The sequence below is a fragment of the Nyctereutes procyonoides genome, unplaced genomic scaffold (genome assembly GCF_905146905.1).
Source record: "Nyctereutes procyonoides isolate TBG_1078 unplaced genomic scaffold, NYPRO_anot_genome, whole genome shotgun sequence".
Classification (NCBI taxonomy): domain Eukaryota; kingdom Metazoa; phylum Chordata; class Mammalia; order Carnivora; family Canidae; genus Nyctereutes; species Nyctereutes procyonoides.
Genome location: NW_026575140.1, coordinates 35392944 through 35415843, shown reverse-complemented (window position 1 = coordinate 35415843; position 22900 = coordinate 35392944). Strand labels below are relative to the sequence as shown.

The window sequence follows — 22900 nt, the reverse complement described above, 5'->3', positions numbered from 1 at the left end:
GAATGGGCAAGGCTTAACAAGCAATATTTCATGGACCCTTAAGCTATATCTTATCATGTATGACTATTTCTCTGTATACAGATTTCTTATTAGCAAAATCTTTTTTCAGGTAATAAACCTTCATTAGAACTCTTGCAGTGTGTCTCAGGCTGTGACTCCCATCCTCCTCCTGCCCCCTCTTGTTCTGGAAGATCTGGTGCTAGCTCCATGGGAATCTTTTATTAAAGCAGTAGTAGAAATACAGGAGTTTTTCAGTGAACAGAGAAAATAAATCTTCAGTAGTTTTTTGTTTGTTTCTTTGCTTTTTTTTTCATTAATTTTTAAATTTAAATTCAGTTAATTATTAGTTTTAGAGGTGGAGGAATTTTTTTTTAAATCATACACAGTGCCCTAATTAGAAAAGGCGGCATTTTGTTTCATCCCTCCCCTATGTACTGAGTGATGTTCATTTTATCACAATAACTCCCAGCCCTTTCCCACCTAAACCCTAAAGAGATTCACGATACACAGAAGTATTTTCACAAATAATGTTTATTCTTATTAACACTAACAAAAGAACTTCATAATGTTGAGCCTGTGTCTATGGTACCTCTATTCATTCTTTACCTGTCCTTTGCAACCCGGAAATCCATATAAGCAAAGGACAATGCCAGGTCCTGGCCATTGTCCTCAGGGTGCTGCAGTGCTGGTCTAAGAGCTAGCCCCACAGCACCCCGCTCCCCACCCTTCCCATGAACACATTTCCCACACTGCACTCCATACATGTTTCTCTCAGGGGTTGGATGTCCTCTTTTCTGTGTATCCTTCCTAACCTGTGATCTTGGTAATGGCAAGGTTGGCATAGGTGACAGAAATTACTGTCCATCCCCAAAATGATTTCTACTAAAGATGAGCAATATCAGAAGCCTTTGGTTTCCTGAAGAATGCTTGGTTACCTTTTATTGTCATTTTAAATAAATTAATTTGGCAAAACACATCTTTCTGTCTCCATTTTCTCAGCAAAATGAAGTTGACTTGGGTCCTTGAAGAATTTTTTATCTCCAGGCACATATAAAATGCTTATAGGCATTTATTCTGATTTGCATAGTTTGCATTTTCTGCCATTTAGATACTTGAATTTCAGGGTGATATCTAGAAAAATCTTTCTTGCTTACCTACTTTGATTTTCAGACTCCATCCATTTTTTGCTGATCCAAACCTTAGATAAAAATACTCTGGAGTCCTAAGTGAGAGATTTTGCTCCTTTACCTGCCAAGAAGATATTTAGCTCTCAACCATAACTCTCCCTCCTGTATTCCTGGCCTCTTCCTTTAAGTAAACACTCCCCGCCCTCGATTCCTAGAGCTCTGCCTTCAGACCTGATAACCATGTTTGAGGAATTGCAGCTCTAATGCTTTCATTTCAAATGTTGATTTAGCTTAATGAACAATTTAAGTAGATTATTCACTGTTGGAATTGACTTGCATCTTTTGTTTTTAGGTGTAGTACAGTGAATAGCCGATTGGCAGCCTATGAAGTCCTGGTGATGTTGGCTGATAGCTCACCTTCAAATCTGCAAATTATCACAAAAGAACTGCTGTCTATGCATCATCAACCCGACCCTGCTCTAACCAAGGAGTTTGATGTAAGTTTTCTAAACCCCAGTGCACATAGATTTTTTTGGAATAATCAATTAAACAATCAATTAAATTAAATAATACAGTTCTAAAGCCTATGATTGCATTATCCTAATCACAAAGAAAGTCAGTATTTGTTTGCTTATTGTGTTCATATACTTTAATCAACTATAAACTGCTAAATTACTTTATTACTGTAGTAATACTATATTCCTCAATGGTAACCTTTTTATTAATTAAAAAGGGGACATTTTCAAGTCAGTTGATAATTACTCTCAGTAAGAAGTAGCATTTTAGCCTGTTTTTTGAGTAACTGGGTGACACAGTGCCGGGCACTGGAAATACAGACTCAGACGTTGGCTCTGTCACAGCACAGTCTACATTCAGTTAAATCCAGCTAGGATTTACTGAGTTTACCAGGCACTAATAGGTGTCTTAGGCTTTTGGAGGTAAAAAATGAAGATAGGATTGTAGCCCTCAAGAAAGTCAGTGTATAATGGAAGAGATGGACCCGTAGGCAGATAATTTCAACATAATGTGATAAATTACAAGATACAGGTCATGTCCTGAATGCTCAACCAACAGGGCACTTTACCATCAGATGGTGGTAAGACAGAAAGCCTGTCAGAAAAGAGATGAAATTGAAAACAGAGCTTTGGGCACCCAGGTGGCTCAGTTGGTTAAGCCACTGACTCATGATGTTAGCTCAGGTCACGATCTCTCAGGGTTGTGAGATTGAGCCCCGAGTCAGATTCCCTAATTAGTGGGAAGGATGCTTTTCTTTGCCTTTTCCTCCACCTCCCCACTTGTGTGCAAACACTCCCCTGCCCAAATAAATAAATAAATCTTAAAAAAAAAAAAAAAAAAGCATAACTCTACCATCTCGCAAGCCAACTGAGGCAAGGTGGAAAGGTGATTCCTTCCAGCAGAGAAGGATATGGGACAAGGCTCTGGACCATGCAACAGTTTAGGGATCTGCAAGAGAAGCGCATCTGTGCTTTGGACTACAAATCAATTACAGTTTAGATCTTAGAAATCACCCTGCTCTGTGTGTATGTCAAATGTTAGTGGAAAGTATGTCATACTTAGCAATTCCTTAAGGTCCAAAGGACCTATATAGGTTTTAGACGGTTGGTTGTTACATGGACACAGGTCCTTGTATAGGCAGATAAGATGATTCTGAGTATGGCATTAGAACCAAGATTCTGCTGAAATAGCATTTCAAAATGTGTCATTTCAGTATCCTTTTCCACTTGGAGAAGTGAAATGTTCAATTTCATCCAAGATGCCTTTTCTAGATAATTTCTAACCAGAAAAGTATTGTAATAGGATCTACATTAGTACAACACATCTTTAAGTACAATGCAAGAGTAATTACCTATTAATTTCATTGTATGCTTATTCAAAGTTGTTCAATGGAAGAATGTTACTTTCTTAAAAAGGAAGGGAAGGAATATAAGCCTTCCTTGACCCTCCAGACTGGTCAGGATTCTTCATAGTAAACGCTTCATAGATCCCTATTCCTTTTTTGCCAGGTACTACCTCAGTTTGTAAGTAGATATATTCACTTGATTGATGTCTGTGTACTTTACTAGATTGTGACCTCCTTAAGATAAGAGAGCACATATATCTCTTATATCCCTGGCTCAGTGCCTAGCACATAGTAGCTTCTTAATAAATATTTGTTGAATGTGCACAGCCCCTGTGGCCCAGCGGTTTAGCACCACCTTGGCCTGGGGTGTGATCCTGGAGACCCAGGATCGAGTCTCACGTCGGACTCCCTGCATGGAGCCTGCTTCTCCCTCTGCCTGTGTCTCTGTGTCTCTGTCTCTGTCTCTCTCTTCTCTCTCTCTCTCTCGGTCTGTCATGAATAAATAAATAAAATATTTAAAAAAATATTTGTTGAATGATATTCAGTTGACGGAATACATGACTACTAAATGGATAAATAAATAAAAACACAATGTGTTAAGTACTTTGAATGTTAAGTACTTTAAATAGAAGAGGAACACTGAGATAGTAATATTTTTTATTTGTATTAGCATCTGCAGAGGTACTTTAATAAGAATGTAGATTTTGTTAGCATGACTCCTAACCTACTAGAAAGATAAATCTGTGAGTTTATTTCTTTTCTCTCTCAGACATCTCAGCGAGCCATGATGGAAATGTGTTGGTTGTTGGTGGCAGATACACTAATTCACTCTCTACTGTTTCTGCTCCTCTCTTTCCTAGTACCTTCCCCCCGTGGATAGCAGGTCCAGTTCAGGGTTTGTGGGGCTGAGGAATGGCGGTGCTACATGTTACATGAATGCAGTCTTCCAGCAGCTGTATATGCAGCCTGGGCTCCCTGAGGTGATTTTCTTCTTCCTTCCTGTTTGGTATGAGAGATAATGTGTGCATGGCCTGAAAAGTGTCCCAGATTCATATATTGCATTTGGTATTTACTAAAACTAGACCTAACTAGGAATTCTTTAGTAGCTTCTGAAATAGGTGTAGACAACATGTTCATGGTCACGTGCTTTTATAAATCTGCTGAAAGAATATTTGACAGATAGACTTGACCAGTTGAGATTTTTGAACTAAGTTACTTACTCTCAAATTCTATTTCCATAAAATTACTAATGTTTTTAGTATTTTAGAAAAATTTAGGGTCTGTCATCAGTGCTCTATAATAGTTCAGTTAACTCTTGAACAACACAGGAGTTAGGAGTGCTCACCCCCCAATGCAGTAAAAAATGTGCATGTAACTTTGGACTGCCCTAAAACTTAACTACTAATAGCCTACTATTGACTGGATAGTCAGAGTTAACTCATATTTTATGTGTTATATCTATGATGTACTCTATTCTTACAATAAAGTAAGCTAGAAAAGAGAAAATACATTTATAGTACTGTACTGTACCCCCAAAAAATCCATGGATAAATGGACCTGTATGGTTCAAACCCATGTTTAAGAGTGAGCATATACTACAAGCTCATTATATTGCAGTCAGTAGTTTTCAAAATACTCTATATGTATCATACCACGTTTGTCTCTCAGAGAGATTATTAGTTCCAGTTTTTCATAATCAAATAGAAGCTCAAAGAAATGGAAACGACTTCATGAGTCCACCAAAAGGAAATACTGAAGCTAAACATATCAGAGTTGTAGCCACATCCAAACACATACAGCATCAGAAAAGCAATGTGGCCGGTACACATAACGTATGTCCACGTCGCCTGTGAAGCAGTGAACTCTTTCTAGCTTAATACACCTTGTTTCTGTTTAGTCGTTACTTTCAGTGGATGATGACACGGACAATCCAGACGATAGCGTGTTCTACCAGGTGCAGTCGCTCTTTGGGCATCTGATGGAAAGCAAGCTGCAGTATTATGTACCTGAGAACTTCTGGAAGGTATTTCACCCAATATCTCTTTAGATTTCAAGACGTCAGTTATTTGGATCTAGTGGTAATTGTTTCTGTCTTTATTAACTCTAGACTAATCCCATTTCCAGGAACCTACAGAAGAATGGACTCTGCCTCATTCTTCTTAAGATTGATGTTCAATTTCAAATGATTACAATATTAAGAATAGTCATTATAATTTCTAGGGATTTGCTGATCTTAACGATTTTGAGTACTTCTCATGATTCTCATTTTAGCTCTTCAGAATATTTATTCAAAGTATTCCAATTTCACTAATGCTCTAAATAAAGAACATTACTCTGTTTCACGGGAGTACCTTGTATTTTCCCTCGTAGTTCGGATAGTTCTAAGACAGAAACTCTATGTTCTGTGGCCTCAGATCCCACCTGGTATGGTCTCCCAGACTTGTGATGGTTACACAGGGGCCAGGGACAAGCATAGGTAGCTGAACTCAAGCTTCTCTCATTTCAATAAAAATGTCTACTGCCCTAATAATGACCCTGGTTTTTAGAAGCATTTAAGTGCTCTTTCACATTTGTGTTCTTCTATATTCAGAAATTGCTACTTTTCGTTTAACAATATATTTCTTATTGCATAGATTTTCAAGATGTGGAACAAAGAGCTTTATGTGCGAGAACAGCAAGATGCATATGAATTCTTTACTAGTCTTATTGATCAGATGGACGAATATCTCAAGGTAGAAGAAAATGTCACTTTCTCTCTGGACTCCCTCAAACTGTAATACGAGTGGAGTGTGGCAGGATTTGGGATTACTGTGAAACCGACAAATCAGAATCTGGTCATCTTTAATACCACAGCCATAATTCATTTCTTCTGGTGGGGTTTGAACATCAAAGCAGACACAGATCACTACAATTATGGACTTCTTAATTCACCCAACATTTGATGGAGTCTGTAGTTCCTAACCTGTGCTTCATACTAACCGTCTGCATCTCATGCTCTTACTGTGGGTGCACTGAGGTAGCCTGGCCTCAGGACTGCTGCCCTGGCAGGGAACCTGACAGCCTGTGCATGTGCATGGCGGTCTGACTGCCAGAGAGGCTAGCTTACCAACCTAAAGTTTCCTGCCCCTACCTTGCATGACATGTGACAGATCCTGAGTGATGCTGCCTCCTAATTACAGGGCACCTCCCATCACTATCCTTATCTGCCCCTCCTCTCCTTAGGAGGTCCAAGTTAGTTATTTCCTTGTTCAGAAAACTCATGATCATAGCATTTTATCCACAAGAAAGAAGAAAAGATTGTGGAGAGTTGCTTCTAACCTGGTCATTGTCGCATGGGGAGAAGGATTCGGAATCATCACTGAGTGCTGTTTTTGTCACCAGCTGCCATTGGCCTCGTCTCCTCTTCCTTTGCCAGTGGAGCCAGTGGGTTCTAATCCTCCCATTCAATCCCAGCTTAAACTATCACCATGACTCAGTGTATTTTAACTGTTAAGTTGAAATTTGCACTTTAGCTTAGGTCTAAATAAAATTCTATATAAGTGACCTGCAAATTCTCAGGGCATCAACTAAAATTCTAACATTTTATTCCAACAGAAAATGGGGAGAGACCAAATTTTTAAGAATACTTTCCAGGGCATCTATTCTGATCAGAAGATCTGTAAAGACTGTCCTCACCGGTAAGTGAAGATATCATTGACATCAAAACTGATCCTCTTCATTTTTTTTTCCTCTTAATTGGTAGTACTTTGTTCATTAATTTTCATCCATATTTTACTTGACTAAAGTGACAGTAGATAAAAATCTGAGCTATTATCTTTTTAATAGTATTTTTATTCCAAAAGCTACTATAACAGTTTATTGATATATTTGGTTTCAGCCAAGTTCTAGAATATTCAGATTCATGAGCATCACCATGCTTAATATTTTTTTTTACCCTACTTAGTATAAAGTAAATCATGATGCAAAGCAGAAGCTTTTCTATAGAGCTTTAAGAGTACTTTAAGTTTCATATGTAAACACATGGATTTCCATTGGAAGTCACAAATCTTCAAACAAAATTATGTATTCTCAGAGTTATCCTAATACAGATATCAAACTTGGAAGAAATATTTTTGCAGTAGGAAAAGGATTCAGTACTAAGGTGAAAACATGGAAGTTGCCATTTGGCTACAGTAGTACTGTTCATGATCATCCTTTTTAAATACTTCTAGCATGTCATGAATTGTGCATTGTTGTAAGACTTGCAGATCTCCCTCTTCAGTGGACCTATAAATGCTTATTGAATTAAGTTTCTCTGGTTTCTATATCTAAAATTTCTTTGCTGAAATTCATAACTTTAAGTCATTTCTAGTTAACAAAAATTGGCATTTTTATTTGGCAGTGTACTTTTAAAAGGATGAGGGACAGCATGGGTTAATTTCCGAATTTCAGAATGTAGTTCTGTGTACAGACTCTCGTATTGTGGTAGTTTCAAGATCTTTAAATTCTGTTTGTTTTTCCTGTGATTTTCCTAATCAGATACGAGCGTGAGGAAGCTTTCATGGCTCTCAATCTTGGAGTTACTTCTTGTCAGAGCTTGGAAATTTCTTTGGATCAGTTTGTTAGAGGAGAAGTTCTAGAAGGAAGTAATGCATATTACTGTGAAAAGTGTAAAGAAAAGGTACCACATTTCCCTTTTTTAGAAAACAATTGATTTGTTATTCATTTGTGTTTTATGTAAGTGCAATATTAAGCTCCTATTGTTGCTAAGTTGTGTCATTATCTGTTTTTGCATGGGCAGGAGAGGCCTATGGAAATCTCTGATCTTTGTATGATTTTGCTGTTTTATTTCCTCCATGAAGATAATTGGGTTTTGCTTTTCTTTAGAGAATAACCGTGAAAAGGACCTGCATTAAGTCATTACCTAGCGTCTTGGTAATTCACCTAATGAGATTTGGATTTGACTGGGAGAGTGGACGCTCCATTAAATATGATGAACAGATAAGGGTAATTTATGTTTTCCCCCTGAAATATCTTAAAATGATGACCTCACTTTCTTTTCTGCTGTTTATTTTTACATGTTTAACTTTGGCCTCCACTGTGAAAGACTGTCATCTCAGCATTTGGAGAAGTACACAGCCCCTTGTCTTAAGCAGCTGCCACCAGTAGACAGGCAGACATGTAAACACCCCTCCTATGTAGAAGTTATCCTGGTAATGGTGGAGAGGCAGTCCTAGCTAGAATTAGGAATACATACCTCTTATTTGAATCTGACTTCATGGGGCGTTGCTATTATATGTGCCTCATCAACACTAATTTGGTCTTTTTTGCTTTTAAATAGTTTCCCTGGATGCTAAACATGGAGCCTTACACAGTTTCAGGAATGGCTCGCCAAGATTCATCTTCTGAAGTTGGTGAAAATGGGCGAAGTATGGACCAGGGAGGGGGAGGATCCCCACGAAAAAAAGTTGCCCTCACTGAAAACTATGAACTTGTCGGTGTCATTGTCCACAGTGGGCAGGCACATGCAGGTCACTACTATTCCTTCATTAAGGACAGGCGGTAAGAGTTTCTCACACCACTCTCTCCCCCTGCCCTCCTCTGTCCCTCCTCCACTCCCCTTGCCCTCATCTGTCCCTCCCACACTCCCACTATCTCTCCTGTTCTCCCCCTGCCCTACTCTTACCATACGAACATAGTGCAAAGAAATTTTTGCATTGCTCTTTGGTCATATTTCATATTGTATTTTTAAAACTTAGTATAATTATGTACCTCTTCAGTTTGAAAAGTTGTTTTAGAAATTTAAGTTTTTTTCTTATTTCCAAATAGTAAACATCTGCTTTATGTGTAACAATACATAGAGATAGAGGCTGGGGAGGGGCATGTCAGTTTTAATCATAATGTCTGTTTCTTCTGTGGGCTTCAGGGGCTGTGGAAAAGGAAAGTGGTACAAGTTTAATGACACAGTCATAGAAGAATTTGACCTAAATGATGAGACCCTGGAGTATGAATGCTTTGGAGGAGAATATAGACCAAAAGTTTATGATCAAAGTAAGTATTTACAAATGGATATTTCCCATTGGTTTAAACTTTTTAACTTGCAATTTTCTGTCAAATTAGAATCAGTATTCTTTACCTAAAGAGGTAACCTTTTTATTTTTACGTACCACTGCTCTAGCTATATAGATCCAGACACCTTATTGGCCAGAGAGAAAATGTTTGAGCTGCTTACAAAATGTTTTAAAACTAATTCCTTGAGATACCTTGGTGGCTCAGTGGTTGAGTATCTGCCTTCGGCTCAGGACATGATGATGGGAGTCCCACATCAGGCTCCCTGCCTGGAGCCTGCTTCTCCCTCTGTCTGTGTCTCTGCCTCTCTCTCTGTGTGTCTCACATGAGTAAATAAATAAAATCTTTAAAAGAAATAAAATTAATTCTTTCAGCCGCCTTGAGGGAACAGGTGATGGAGTAAGTTAGGAGGAAGAAATGAGTATCAGAGAGAAACTAATGAACACAGAATTTCAACCTTAAAAATCATTTCAGAAGTACTTGTCCACTAAAATTCTCAAATTTCCTTTTCACTTACATAGAAGCACAATTAATTAGAGAAGACATCTCTAGCACCTGGGTTTTAAAACCATATATATTTTAAAAAATAAAAATAAAACCATATATATTCTGCAGTATGGCAAGTCTCTCTCCCCAGCCACGCCCCCGCCCAGAAGAAAGAGTATGAGCAAAAGGACATGACAGAATCCAATCAGAATTTGCTAATTGGAGGGGTAGGGACAGACATTTTATAGAGACTTTAGCATTTCTGAATCTGATTTTGCAGTATTCTAGGGGCATTTAAAAATTTCTACCTAAGTTTGGGATGAAGGGGAACTGGGGAAATAGGTGAAGGGGGAATTAAGAGGTAGAGACTTTCAGTTAGAAAATAAATAAGTTCGGGGATTCCCTGGGTGGCGCAGCGGTTTGGTGCCTGCCTTTGGCCCAGGGCACGATCCTGGAGACCCGGGATCGAGTCCCACGTTGGGCTCCCGGTGCATGGAGCCTGTTTCTCCCTCTGCCTGTGTCTCTGCCTCTCTCTCTCTCTCTCTCTCTCTCTCTCTCTCTCTCTCTCTCTCGACTATCATAAATAAAGAAAAATTTTAAAAAAAGAAAGAAAATAAGTTCACTGTGTGCCTGTCATAAAAAAAAATTAAAAAAAAATAAATAAGTCTCAGGGATGGAAAGTTAAGCATAGGAAATAAAGTCAGTAATATTGTAATTAAGTTGTATGCGGATAGATGGTAACATCCTGGGGAGCATTTCATAATGTACGTAATTGTTAAATCACTGTTGTACACCTGAAACTACTATTATATGTCAACTATACTTCAATTAAAATTAATATAAAAAATTTTGCCTATATTAGATCCATGATATTAGATTTTAATACCATACCATGATAGTCCTGAGTCTAATAATAGTACCCATTAATGGTTAAAGATAACCATTAGATATCGTTGCCAAAATTTACCTAGATTTGGCTGTTCTATGCAGAAATGGTTAAGTGAGGCCAGTTACAATCCCATACTGTGCCACAAAACTTATTTTGCAATGTTATTTGCCTTTTGATTAAATCTAGACTTTCCCAGGAACATTTGCCATCTTTATTCTATTACCACACAACTTCCTTCCTGTTCCTCTGTGCCACCTTTCAAGTAATTCTAAACAGTATTACTGGTAAAAAGACACAGATTTTACTTACACTTTGCATTTAACTTTTGTAAGTACTTGCTGGATTTATAGATCCTTTATTTTAAATTGCCAGACAAGAAAACCTTTTTTTATTTACAAAGACTTCCTGTCTTGTTACAAAGCAAACCCGTATACTGACGTCCGCCGAAGATACTGGAATGCCTATATGCTCTTCTACCAAAGGGTCTCTGATCAAAACTCCCCAGTATTACCAAAGAAAAGTCGAGTCAGTGTCGTACGGCAAGAAGCTGAGGATCTCTCTTTGTGAGTTTCTCTTCCACATAATTTGCTCTGCAATTTCAGTAGGTGGTCATTGTAATCTTAAGTATACTTTTTGGCATTTAAAGGTAATTTGTTAAATAAGCTAGAGGGAAATTCTAAAAAGAAAATAAGTAAATCCCTTTACCCCTTTTCTTATTGCTACCTGTTTATTATTTCCTTGGCAAGAAGTTATTTTGTGTCTAGAAACCTATATATAAATTATTTCATTCTAGAATTGCAGTTTTTTTCTGATCTCAGCATATATTGAGTACACTTTATGTCCAAAGTATAGTACTTTGCCAGCACTGTCAGTGTTCTTGTGTTTTTTAAGGTCCTGTTGTCTATGAATTTGCATTTCCCTGTATTGGACCTAGAAAGTATGCGGTTTACTGTTAAGTCTAGCACCCGTATATAAGTCTATATAAGTGTGCCAGGTTGTAGTAACTACTCCAGCAGCCACTGTACACCAGATGATTTTCTCATTTCATCCATAGGTCAGCACCGTCTTCACCAGAGATTTCACCTCAGTCGTCTCCACGGCCCCACAGGCCTAACAATGACCGGCTCTCTATTCTCACCAAGCTGGTTAAAAAAGGCGAGAAGAAAGGACTCTTTGTGGAGAAAATGCCTGTTCGAATATACCAGGTAAGAGCCATACAAAAGGGAGAAAATTCAGATAAAAGTCAAAATCCACCTCATAGGTTCAGAAGTATCCTGCCAGCCTCCTCCTGGACGTGGCCGGACCTCAAGTACCTCATCCTAACTGCCTTGTCCCATGAGTCTCTTATACCAGATCACAGAGGTAGCCTCAGACTCCCAAGTGGCTGGCACTGTCGTTGGCCTGCCGTGTGACTAGTGGGTGCCACAGGTGGATGAATGGGAGGGCATGGACACACTGCTGGATTAACTTACTGTCTGCAGAGGAAAAATAAGGTTCATACCTATGGTTTAAACTAATGTGACGGTGAGGACATTGAATATCTACTCTGTGCTTCATGCTTTAAATGAATCCTTAATTCTTAAAATGCTCTGGTGGAGTAGTGGGTTTTATCCCCATTTTTAAGATGGAAAAACTGAGCTCAGAAAAGGAGAAGTGACCTGCCAGTATCACAAAGCCAGGATTTAAATTCAGAATCGTCCAACTACCCATTCCAGGCTTTACTAAGTAATTAAAAGCTGAATAGCCAGAACCAGAGAATTTAAGAAAAGTTTGGAGTGTTTTATTTCAAGAGAAAGAATTAAGCTCTCCAATACAAGGAGAGCATGGAGTTAGTTGTATTTGGGAAAGCTCTGTTTATCCTTCAACCCAAAAGAGCAAGTTTGAATTCACTCGTCCTTCATATGGTGGTTTTCCTAAATTTCCCAAAACAGTTTGGTTTGATGAATAATAATTCACCTTTCACCTTCTTATATATGAAAGGAAGATTTTCCTCTCTCCTTTTTTAAAATTTCAAAGTTCGAGAGAAGGGTTCTTGTGAATCCTTCTAACCTAATATAAAACCATTTTTGCCTAATGTACCATTAAAAATGTCTTTCATATACTGAATATCTTGCCTTGTGTCTTAAAAATAATTACTAATTTTCTTTTGTAGATGGTGAGAGATGAAAACCTCAAGTTTATGAAGAATAGAGATGTGTACAGTAGTGATTATTTCAGTTTTGTTTTGTCTTTAGCATCATTGAATGCTGTAAGTATTAGTTGGCTTGTTAATAGAGGACTAAGAAAGGAGCATAGTTAACTGTCAACTCAAGTGTTCAGTGACTCATCCTCCCCCTGGGCTGTTAGCACTCAGATTAGATCCCTGGAACATTCGCACAAACTTGTCACTTACTGGGTGATGTTAAAGTACAGGCAGTGCTCAGAATGTGTACTGCAGATTGTGAATAGGTACGGGTTTCCACACACTGGCTTTTTCAAATGCTCTTCAGTTTTATAAAGAATCTAAGAATAGCCATGAGGTGAATGTTGGGCTTTGTGGAGATTAATTTGTCCTAATTTGTCATCAGACATTCTGACTCAAGATGAACTTCTAAGTACTTCTATTTCTTGAGTATCGTGATTATAATTTGCCAGTAACAGAAAAAACTTTTAGTCTGTTGACAGATTACTTACCATCCTGTGGTCTAAAGGCTCTATTTTGAGAGGGCTTCATAAAAAAAATGAAAAGGATGTCTTTTCTTAACCTTTTAAAAAATTTAAATGGAACACTTTCTATAATAAGCTGGCTAGATTTTTTTTTAGTACTTAATTTTATTATGTGTCATTATTCAGTTTATAATATGTAATAATCTATAAAACATCAACGTAAAATACCATCTTTTTTTTCCCTCTCCTCAGACTAAATTAAAGCATCCATATTATCCTTGCATGGCAAAGGTGAGCTTACAGCTTGCTATTCAGTTCCTTTTTCAAACTTACCTACGGACAAAGAAAAAACTCAGGTAAGAGGTGATGTTTTGATAGTCTTTTGTAGCAAAAGGTACTGATGAATTTAACTAAAACTGAATTTATAAAATCAAAGCGTTGTGAAGGCACCCAGTATATTCAAGTGCTTAAGACATGATTAATCCCTTCCTATCTTGAAGGGATTTCTAATCTCATAGGAAGGATGAATAAAGCAGAAAAAGCAAGGCATAAATGCCGTACATCTTTGGGAATTGGGCAAAATCCTATCCAGATGGATATGGGGATTGGGTTGGTGTTAAAGACATTGATATTCTCAGAGGACTTTGGAAGGCAAAAGCAGAGAAACAAAGGGAACAATTCTCGATGAAGGGAAAACCTGAGTATTGGACAAGACTTACCAAAGAACCATGAATGACTAGTATTTTGCTCATACATGTAAGGAACTCATTGGAAATGAGATCAGATGTGGGGTTGGATGACCATATTGTATGTCCTGAGCACCACAGAGGGGAGTTGGGACTGTGTTCAGTGGGAGATCGTGGAGTGTTTTTTATTGTAGCGGGGGCAATACATTCAGAGACATCTAGATTTTGATTGGATGTTATCCACCATTGGTTGTTATCTTCAGCACCTGGAAGGTGCCTGACACATTGTGGGTTCCGGGTAAAATTTGCTTCGTTATTGGGTGAAGGGTGAAGAATAGTTGCACACTGGCTGGAGCAGGTGCCCAGAGCGAGGTGAGGAAGACAGGGACAATTAGAACAGCGCGGTTCTGTCCTCCCCTCTGCGGGTGAACTTTTCCAACTATGCAGAGGTTTGGGGAAAGATGTTGCAGTCAAGAGACACTTGAGAAGGAACAAATAGAATGGCTTTCAACTTCATTTTATGTGTAATAAAGATATATTAAATGATACCTCTTATTATTTAATTGAAAAAGAACACATAACTATATTCCTTTTAATGTCTGGCATAGAACTAAGGAAATGTCATCACTTTTATTGTGAAATTTGCTCAAGCTGTCTGTGCATTGCAGACTTGCATTTTCATCTTGTTTGTAATTACCATTTTGGGGCATGAGGAAATAGGAGTGTTATGGGAGGTCACAGGCAGTATAGTCATTATGCTTCTTTGTCTACCCAAATGTTTTTATTCCATAAAGTAGGATATTAATGATTGTAGCAATGAAGTATGAAAATGTCGTAGTAACCTATTCTGAAAGTGGACATTTTACAAATGTAAATTAAGCAAAACAAAAGGCCACAGTCAGTCATTTTTCCCAATTGAAGTTGTTTGAAGAAGATGCAGAAGATAAAAGCTAAAGTCTTAAGACTTAAGTTTCTTCACATTTTTGTGCAGGGGTGGGGGGGGTAGAAAAAATGCCCATCCTTGGCTGCTGAGGTGCATGGAGCCATGTTGTTAATCCGCAGTCACTGGGTATCCATTCACCCTCTACCCCAACTCCCTGAAACAGGTTAAATCACAGTGACACTCTGTGGGGTCATTTACTGGGGCTGTACTCCTTACATGTCTGTCTATGCTTTTTTAAAGGGTTGATACTGAAGAATGGATTGCCACTATTGAAGCATTACTTTCCAAAAGTTTTGATGCTTGTCAGTGGCTAGTTGAATATTTTATTAGCTCTGAAGGACGAGAATTAATAAAGTAAGTGTCAAGATCTTTTAATTAAAAGAAATCTGTGCCTCTTCCACTGATTTAGAACTGCTCTTTCTTGTAACTATTTTTATTTCTTCTTGAAATTACTTTTCTGATTGGAGTCAATTTTGACCTGTCTTCAGTAGAAGCATGAGGAAAGTTTTCAGGTCACTCTAAAGTCATTCTTTCTAAAACCATCTCCGTTGGACTAGACTCAGACAAGTGTTCGGTGAGCACAAGGAGAACATGTGTGCACATCACTACATGCTCACCGGCAAGCATGACCTGAACTCCTGCTGTGGCTCAGGAGATTCCAGAATATGTGTCCCCTCCCTCAGGGATCCACTGTCTGATGGCAAGGAAGGGAGGCTAACGATTCTTCGTTACTACACCACAATATTGTCTATGTTTGGATTCTGGCAAAAATACTGTTTTTCAAAAACTTACTGATATTGTAACACCTGTGGTAGTATATTTACCTATGTACCTGTAATAAAAAATACTTTGCCTTTTCTGGTAAACAAACAAGATGTTCAGTCACCATGGATGTTTACACCGTACTCCCAATCATCCAGCTTCTCTTGTCCTTGAGAAGTTTAGCACTCCTGCAGGGGCACCCTGATCTCAGTATCCTTTGTTCCTAGTGGGCTCCTTCGCTGCCCATTCCACTATACCTCTTCACCCCTGTGTCTACCATGCCAGCACACCCCACTTCCAGCTAAGGACCTTGCCTCAGACTTTGCTGAGAAAGTACGAGTCACAGATGAGCAGCCCTCTTTCCTCGGCACACCAGAGCCTGGTCTCATCTCTTTTCCTCCTTACTATGAAGTGTCCTCTCTCCTCTCAAAATGAAGCTCTATGTGAGCAAACCCTTTTTCAGCTCTCATTCCTACATCTTTACCTTGTAGAATTTTCTGTGGAGTACTTCCATCAGCATGCAGATATGCTCTGGTATCTCTCAACTTAAAACAGACAACAGGGAATTCAGAAAGCCTGTTCATTTCCCTGCTGTACACAAAGTCCCTTCCATGGGGAACTCATAGGCTGGTGGCATGTTAGAGAGCTAATCAAAACTCTTGATCCCACATTTCTTTCATCTCTAGGACTGAGCTCCAGATACTGATTTGCCTACTTAATATCTCTTTCTCTAATCTGCCTCATACAGCAACAAAAGTGGATGTTTTTTTGTTATTGTTGTTTTTGTTTTGTTTTAACAAACTGAATCACATTACCTCCCTGCTTGAAAATTCTTCAGTGGATTCCTGTCACACTCCTGATAAAATCTACAATCTTTACCATAACCCACAAGGCCTTGAATATGGTTTTGTTTCACTTTCCTCACACTGGCTTATTGATCCCTTAAACATGCTAACTTTTGTTTTACTGCCTAAAGACCCTTGCACCTTTACTCCCTCTATCTGGAACATTCTCCCATCCAGTCCTGCATAGTAAGCGCCTTCTTATCCTTCAGATATCAGAGAGGCCATTCCTTCCTGATGGCCTCATCTGAAGCTGGTCTGTACAGTTGGTCTGCTCTACTGTTTTGCCTGTCCCCTCACTAAACACTGGCTTCTTGAGGGCAGAAGCTGAGTGTTTGGTTCCCTACTGTAAAACAAAGAGCATGGCACATAGTAACCACTCAGATGTTTGTAAGTGCATGCATGCGTGCATGTGTGCATACATGCTCATAATTCATAAACAGTGCGAATAAACATTTCTGTGAAGTGTGATATGTGCATGCCCTTTCAGTTTGCATTCGAGACCAACTTTCCCCCATTTTTCCAGAGTAACTCCAAAGTCTCTTCCCAATAGTTGGGAAGTTGAATAAGATAGAATTGCCATATATTTGGAAGAAACATGGCAGATATTTAGTTTATTCCCTTATATGCAACCAGGCTTGCTTTTAAATGTCTCCAAAGGAACTTGGTGACTCCTTTGGGACTATGTTTGGTTTCTTAGTGTTCCTGATGGTTAAGAATCCCAGTGAATTACCTAGTCTGAATCCTTCCTGAGAGCTTATTATATTTTTATATTTTTATCATTCAGTTTATCATTATTAGTTGCTGGTTTTGTATTTTGTAATTTTATAATTGCTTCTTTAGAATTTTTAACATCTCATTGTTACAGCTGAAGTAACAATGTGAAGGGGATGCTGTCTCAGGTCAGAGCTTCTCAGTATAGTCTTTTTTTGAGACAATGCTTAAATGTAACTATAATTGTAAAAATTTGAATTAGTACTAAATATTGTTTGAAAATTGATACAAAAAAATTAAAACTACTAAATATTTTACATCTTTTAAAAAGTTTATTGTGGAAGTGTTTAAATATATAGCACAATAGCCAGAATGAGAGCCCTGCCCTGTACCACTCACTTCCCAGGTCAGGTTATCAATACTTTGCCCATGTTGTTGCTCCTCCCAACACCCACCATTCACACACAGACCTGCTTTTTTTCCTGTAAAGTATTGTTTTTAGGATTTATTTATTATAGAGAGAGAGCATGTACATGCACGCACGAGTGAGGGGTTTGGTAGAGTGAGAAAATACCAAGCAGACTCCCGCTGAGCTCGGAGCCCAATGCAGGGCTTGAGATCATGACCTCAGCCAAAATCAATAGTCAGACACCCAACTGACTGAGCCACCCAGGTGCCCCTTTTTCTCTCAGGTATTTTTAAGTAAGTCTCAGACATCATATTATTTCACTATAAATTTTTCAGCCTGTATCTCTGAAAGTAGTTTTTTTAAAAACGTAAGCACTCTACTATGATTGCACTAAACAAAAATATTTCTTTTATATCATTCTAAACCCAGTCCATATTCAGATTTCCCCAGATATCTCAAAGCTCATTTACCACTGCGTTTGTGCAAATCAGGATCCAAACAAGCTCCACATGTTGCATTTAGTTTATATTAGCATATATCTCCCTTAAGACTCTTGTGACCTAGAATTGCTCCTCCCAGCCGCCCCTTTGTTACGCCATTTTGTTGTTTGAGGGACAGACTGATGATTTGCCCTGTCGAACTCTTCACATTCTAGATTTGTCTGCATTCTCATAGTGCCTCTGTGTCCTGGTGTCTACGTTAGGAAATTGTAGGACAGCCCCTGATGATACTCTTTCCAAAGGAATCACACCTACATCTAATCAAGCCTCTTTACAGGCGTATTGTTATCTCTTTAACTTTCTGACCATTGCCCCTTAGAGTCTTAGTGGATTTTGAACACAGCTTTCTCTGGTGCAAATTAGGTAGCTAATAGGTAGCCCCATAATGGTTATGGGGAAGAGCAGCAGAGAGGGGAGGAAGGAAACACTAGTGTTGCCCTCAAACAGGGACCAGAGCAGGTTTCTACTGGCACCTGAAGGTTGTGGTCGTCGAAATTTGGCTGTATTTAAATCTTTCATGTGGAGTAATGAAAACTTTGTGCTAAGAAATATTAGAAAAGTCAGGCGGGTTTTCACTTTGCTGGTAACAGTATGGGTCATCACATCAAAGTAAGCCTGTCATGCAAAGAACAAAGGTTGACTGTGGAGAAGCACACCTTGGGGCACGCTCACCCCACACACGCTTCCGCCTGACCATGCCTCTCCGCAACTGGGGCTGCCTCCCCCACCACTCAGGCACCTGCAGGGGCCTGTAAAGGATTGCAGTAAATGATGCACTTGGGGGGCATTGCATGGTAGCTGACTATAACATGAACAGTACCGGAGATCAAGGAAGCCCTTGATCAACTCTGACTGCTGTGGTCATCACCCTCATAGAGGAAGAAAGGAGGGAAGCATGACCTCTTGGGCTGCAAATGCTCATTTAGGGGGGATTTAGGTAACAAGGCCTGGCGAGGAAGAGGAAAGGAAGAGGTAGAAATACTGGTTCACAGGTGGAGTAGGAGATCTCTTGACTGCAGACCTTAGGATCTTATTCTGAGAAATCCCAAGGAAAACTGAGTGAACAGAATCTATGAAATACTAGGTTCTTTGCTTTCATGTGTCTTTATGTCCATTTCTCTCCTTAAACCGTTATGTTTATACAGATGCTCATTTTAGGAGAAAGGTGGGGAGGGAATCTATTTTTTAGCATCCAGGGGTCTGATTTTCCTGTTTGGCCTTCTCCTTCCCAAAGCTCTCAGGAAGCTTGACCTAATATCTTGGAGGGATTTTGTTTCTTGGATACTAGATGGGCCTGGTGTTGGGGAGGTTGGTTTATAGAAATCCATTTTTGCTTTCTCAACGTGCACCTTTTCTCTCTCTGTACTTTAGGATTTTCTTGTTGGAGTGCAGTGTGAGAGAAGTGCGAGTTGCCGTGGCCACCATTCTGGAGAAAACTCTAGACAGTGCCTTGTTTTATCAGGATAAGGTCGGTCTCCTATCTTAGATGTTATTTATACATTCTGTTCCTACCAAGTGTTTTAAATTGCACGTGATAAGAAAGAGAGCCTAGGATTGGAGTCTGGTAATTTTGCCACATAGAATGAACCTCCCGTGGACTGCCTTTCTGATAAATGCCAGGGTAGAAGGCATGCTATCCTTGCCGCCTCATATTCTAGGAGTCAGGATAGGCTAGGAATTTGGGTCTGCTCTGGTCTGCTTCAGGATTTTCTCTCTAGAGCACTCCTTTTTCAGAGTCTTCTCTCAAGAGTCTGTGTTAGATTTCACTGAACTGAGACTAACCTAAGTCTAGAGACTCCAGTCTAGACCACAGGCATTTTGAGCCACACTTGGCTTTGTCTCTTTCCTAATAAACTATTTGCATTATCCAAACCAACCAAGTACCATCCATCAAGGAGCAGCGGCCAAGAGCGTTTCTTCATTGGTCTCCATTACTCCCTAGTCTTTGTTCCTGTTCTTCTGGATTTCTTCTTCCTAATTCTATTTTCTGCAACATATTTTCTGGTTTACAGTTCTACACATGCGAAAACAAACATGGTATTTATTACTATCCTCAATCCCCCCACATTTTAAGTCTTAAGGAAATAAATGACATACACTGTAAGTCTGATTATTCAATCTGTTATTAAGTCCTAGCAAATATAACACTTCTTCCCAAGTTTGCTGTTTCAAACAGCTGACACTACATGGAAAACTTTGAAAAATGTTATTTGCAGATCTGATTGGCTCCTTGTAGACATTGGCTGGAGGCAGTATGTCTCAATGAACTCAGTGCAAATTCTAGGAATTGCTGCTTCGGATCCAGATGTTGGCTCTGCTGTTCGACCTTGAGCAAGTCCTCGAAGAGAGATGCTAACCCAGTTACAGTATCTGGCACCCTTCCACATTGCCTGACCCAGAGGTCACTGTTAGACCAGACAGCCTCAGGTGCTTTGCTCAGGCCAGAGTGAATGAGGAGGTCAAATACACCCTTTAGGGAGGACCTAGAAGAAGACCATGTCTCCATTCCAGGAATTATTAAGCTGAAGTTTTGTGCAAGGCGCTGCTTTTCAATCAGTTTAAACAGCAGGACCATTTTTCTAACTTCACCTTACCTAGATGCAGAATATATAGAATCTATCAATGGGAGCCTGTTAGGATAGTTTAGATACCATTGCTTTGAAACCCCCGTGGAGCTTTTCTAAGATACTTAACATAAGGGCCTTCTCGCTGTCCTCCTTCCTGCCATGTACCAACCCAACCAGAGGGAAAAGCAGAATTAGTGCAGTCTCCCTACAGATGGGGTCAGGCTATGGCATAGTAGTCCATCAACCTCTAGAGGCAGGACTGCAGGTAATAGGAAGGGAAGGGAGTGGTGGAGGACGTAAGCATGCGAGTCATTGCCTCAGTGAATTCTATCTGATGTCCAGCGGATGTATTTTATGTCTTTTTTCCCCCTATAATGGAAATGGTGCCTCTGGCCACCCGCTTTATACTGTAAAGTATTTTGAAAACAAAGTGCTATATAAATGGTAGGTTTTACTGTATTTTTAATGAGTGTGACAGGACGGATGGGAATATTTCAGCCTGTTGACACCATCTTTAGGGGAGATGAGATAATAAGAGTAGTAAGCTGGTCTTAATCCTCCAATCACAGATGAATTTCTAGGGACTTGTCCAAAACCAGTTGGGGCGGGAGGGAAAGAAGAAGCAATGTGATAACCAAAATGGTTTCTAAACAAATAAAATGTTTTTCAAAGCTTTCCATGAGGCGTCAGCGGGCTTTCAAGTAAGTTCACGGTTGAGTTGATATTACCGTTGTCATTCTGTCAGGCTGTTGCGCTCCATTTGCTCCATTGGCTTGATTTCTGGCCCTTATGCCTGTGTCTGTGTTTTTTATTCTTTGCATCTGTGATTATGTGAAGAAGTAGCGTAGTGGAGGGAGGGATTCAGAAATGTTTCCTCTAAACCCCCTTTTTTTCAAGAGACAGAAATTGGCTCTGCAGAAAATGTGACCATGAGCCATACAGCCCTGCCCTTGAATCTGAAATCTAGAAAACAAGACTAGGCTTTCCTCTTGTTTCTACAGTACCAATCTTTCCCTGGAAGATAAAAGTGATGATTTTGTTTTTGCTCTCCAAAGCATAAATCCATCTGAATCTGAGACTGGATTGTATCAATCAGACTTTACTTTTGTTCTTAAACGGTGATTTACTTCAGATTAACCCTGTTACAAGTGTCTGTCTTATATTCTTTCTCTTTATATGATTTCATCTTTCTTCTAACCAGTTAAAAAGCCTTCATCAGTTACTGGAAGTACTACTTGCTCTGTTGGATAAAGATGTCCCAGAAAACTGTAAAAACTGTGCTCAGTACTTTTTCCTATTCAACACTTTTGTACAAAAGGTAAGTGATTTTTTTCTAGTATCTTTCCTAATCTAGCAGATTTCTAGTTTAAAGGAATTTTTCATACATGGAAAAAATTTGGACTGGTCAATAGTGGATCTAAAGATATGATTTTATGAGTATTTCTTCTTAAAAATCTTAAGATCTGTGGATTCTGTTACTTGCCAGAATTCTGATACAGGTAGATTTTAATTACTCATTGAAGACAGCAGAAGGCCCCATTAGAACTAGAGCCTTAATGCATGTCTGGCAGCCAGCGTGAAGCAGTGGGAGGTTGTTGAAACTCCAGTGTTTTTTATACTACATTTTTAACCAGTACTTTATGTAAATTACAGCATTTAAAAACTGGGCTCTTAAAACTTCTCATTAAGTATTTTTAATACACATTTTTGTCTGGATAGATCTATAACTTGTCATTCTCGTTATGTTGTGACAGCAAGGCATTCGGGCTGGGGATCTTCTTCTGAGGCATTCAGCTCTGCGACACATGACCAGCTTTCTCCTCGGGGCCAACCGGCAAAACAATCAGGTAGTGCCTGCTGCTGTGTGGCCCAGTGTGGTAGCCATGGTTTTGTCACCATGTTGTTTCTCTTTGTAGGTGATGAACATATTTAATCTCATAAGATTCCAGGTGCTGGTACTACATACCCTTTAGAGTTCTTTGGAGTTCAGTTGTTTTTACAGCCTCCTTGCAGAATTTAGTCTGATGGTAACCCATGAGTATCAGTCAGGAAATGACCTAGGAGGAAAGATGGGCTCCAACTGGGGAGGTTTTAGAAGGCTTCAAGAAGTAGTGCACTGGGGTCTCCACTTGTCCTCAGGGACCATGGGCAAGGCCATTCTGTCAGAGATTGCTGGTGTAGGTAGCTGGTAACAGGGCTGGGATGGGAACGTAAGGCTGAGCAGTGTGGCCTGACGATGCCTGCTGCATGTATAGCACTCACAGCCAGAGCGTGAGAGGGAAGTTTTCTGTGACAGTGGGGCTACAGAGATCCAAGGATGGCTCTCCTGTTTGGAGTTTCTGTGCTGGTGTGTTTCTCCCATCACCTTATGTCTTCTGTTTGACAGATTTAAAGGTGAAAAATGTGAACATGCACAGATA

The 22900-nt window shown here is 39.4% G+C and overlaps 1 protein-coding gene across 3 annotated transcripts in view; it reads left to right on the top strand.

The window, feature by feature from the left end:
- Positions 1-22900, top strand: part of USP24 (ubiquitin specific peptidase 24) — a 135881-nt gene that overhangs the window by 95147 nt on the left and 17834 nt on the right. For all 3 annotated transcript variants that reach the window (XM_055304866.1, XM_055304867.1, XM_055304865.1), the window contains exons 42-58: positions 1480-1624; positions 3849-3968; positions 4886-5011; positions 5622-5720; positions 6583-6665; positions 7507-7648; positions 7855-7974; positions 8309-8529; positions 8894-9018; positions 10833-10974; positions 11466-11616; positions 12564-12659; positions 13310-13413; positions 14927-15040; positions 19285-19381; positions 21682-21798; positions 22235-22327. In XM_055304866.1, the coding sequence (XP_055160841.1) occupies positions 1480-1624; positions 3849-3968; positions 4886-5011; positions 5622-5720; positions 6583-6665; positions 7507-7648; positions 7855-7974; positions 8309-8529; positions 8894-9018; positions 10833-10974; positions 11466-11616; positions 12564-12659; positions 13310-13413; positions 14927-15040; positions 19285-19381; positions 21682-21798; positions 22235-22327 (2095 nt within the window). The remainder of the gene's footprint in view (positions 1-1479; positions 1625-3848; positions 3969-4885; positions 5012-5621; positions 5721-6582; positions 6666-7506; positions 7649-7854; positions 7975-8308; positions 8530-8893; positions 9019-10832; positions 10975-11465; positions 11617-12563; positions 12660-13309; positions 13414-14926; positions 15041-19284; positions 19382-21681; positions 21799-22234; positions 22328-22900) is intronic.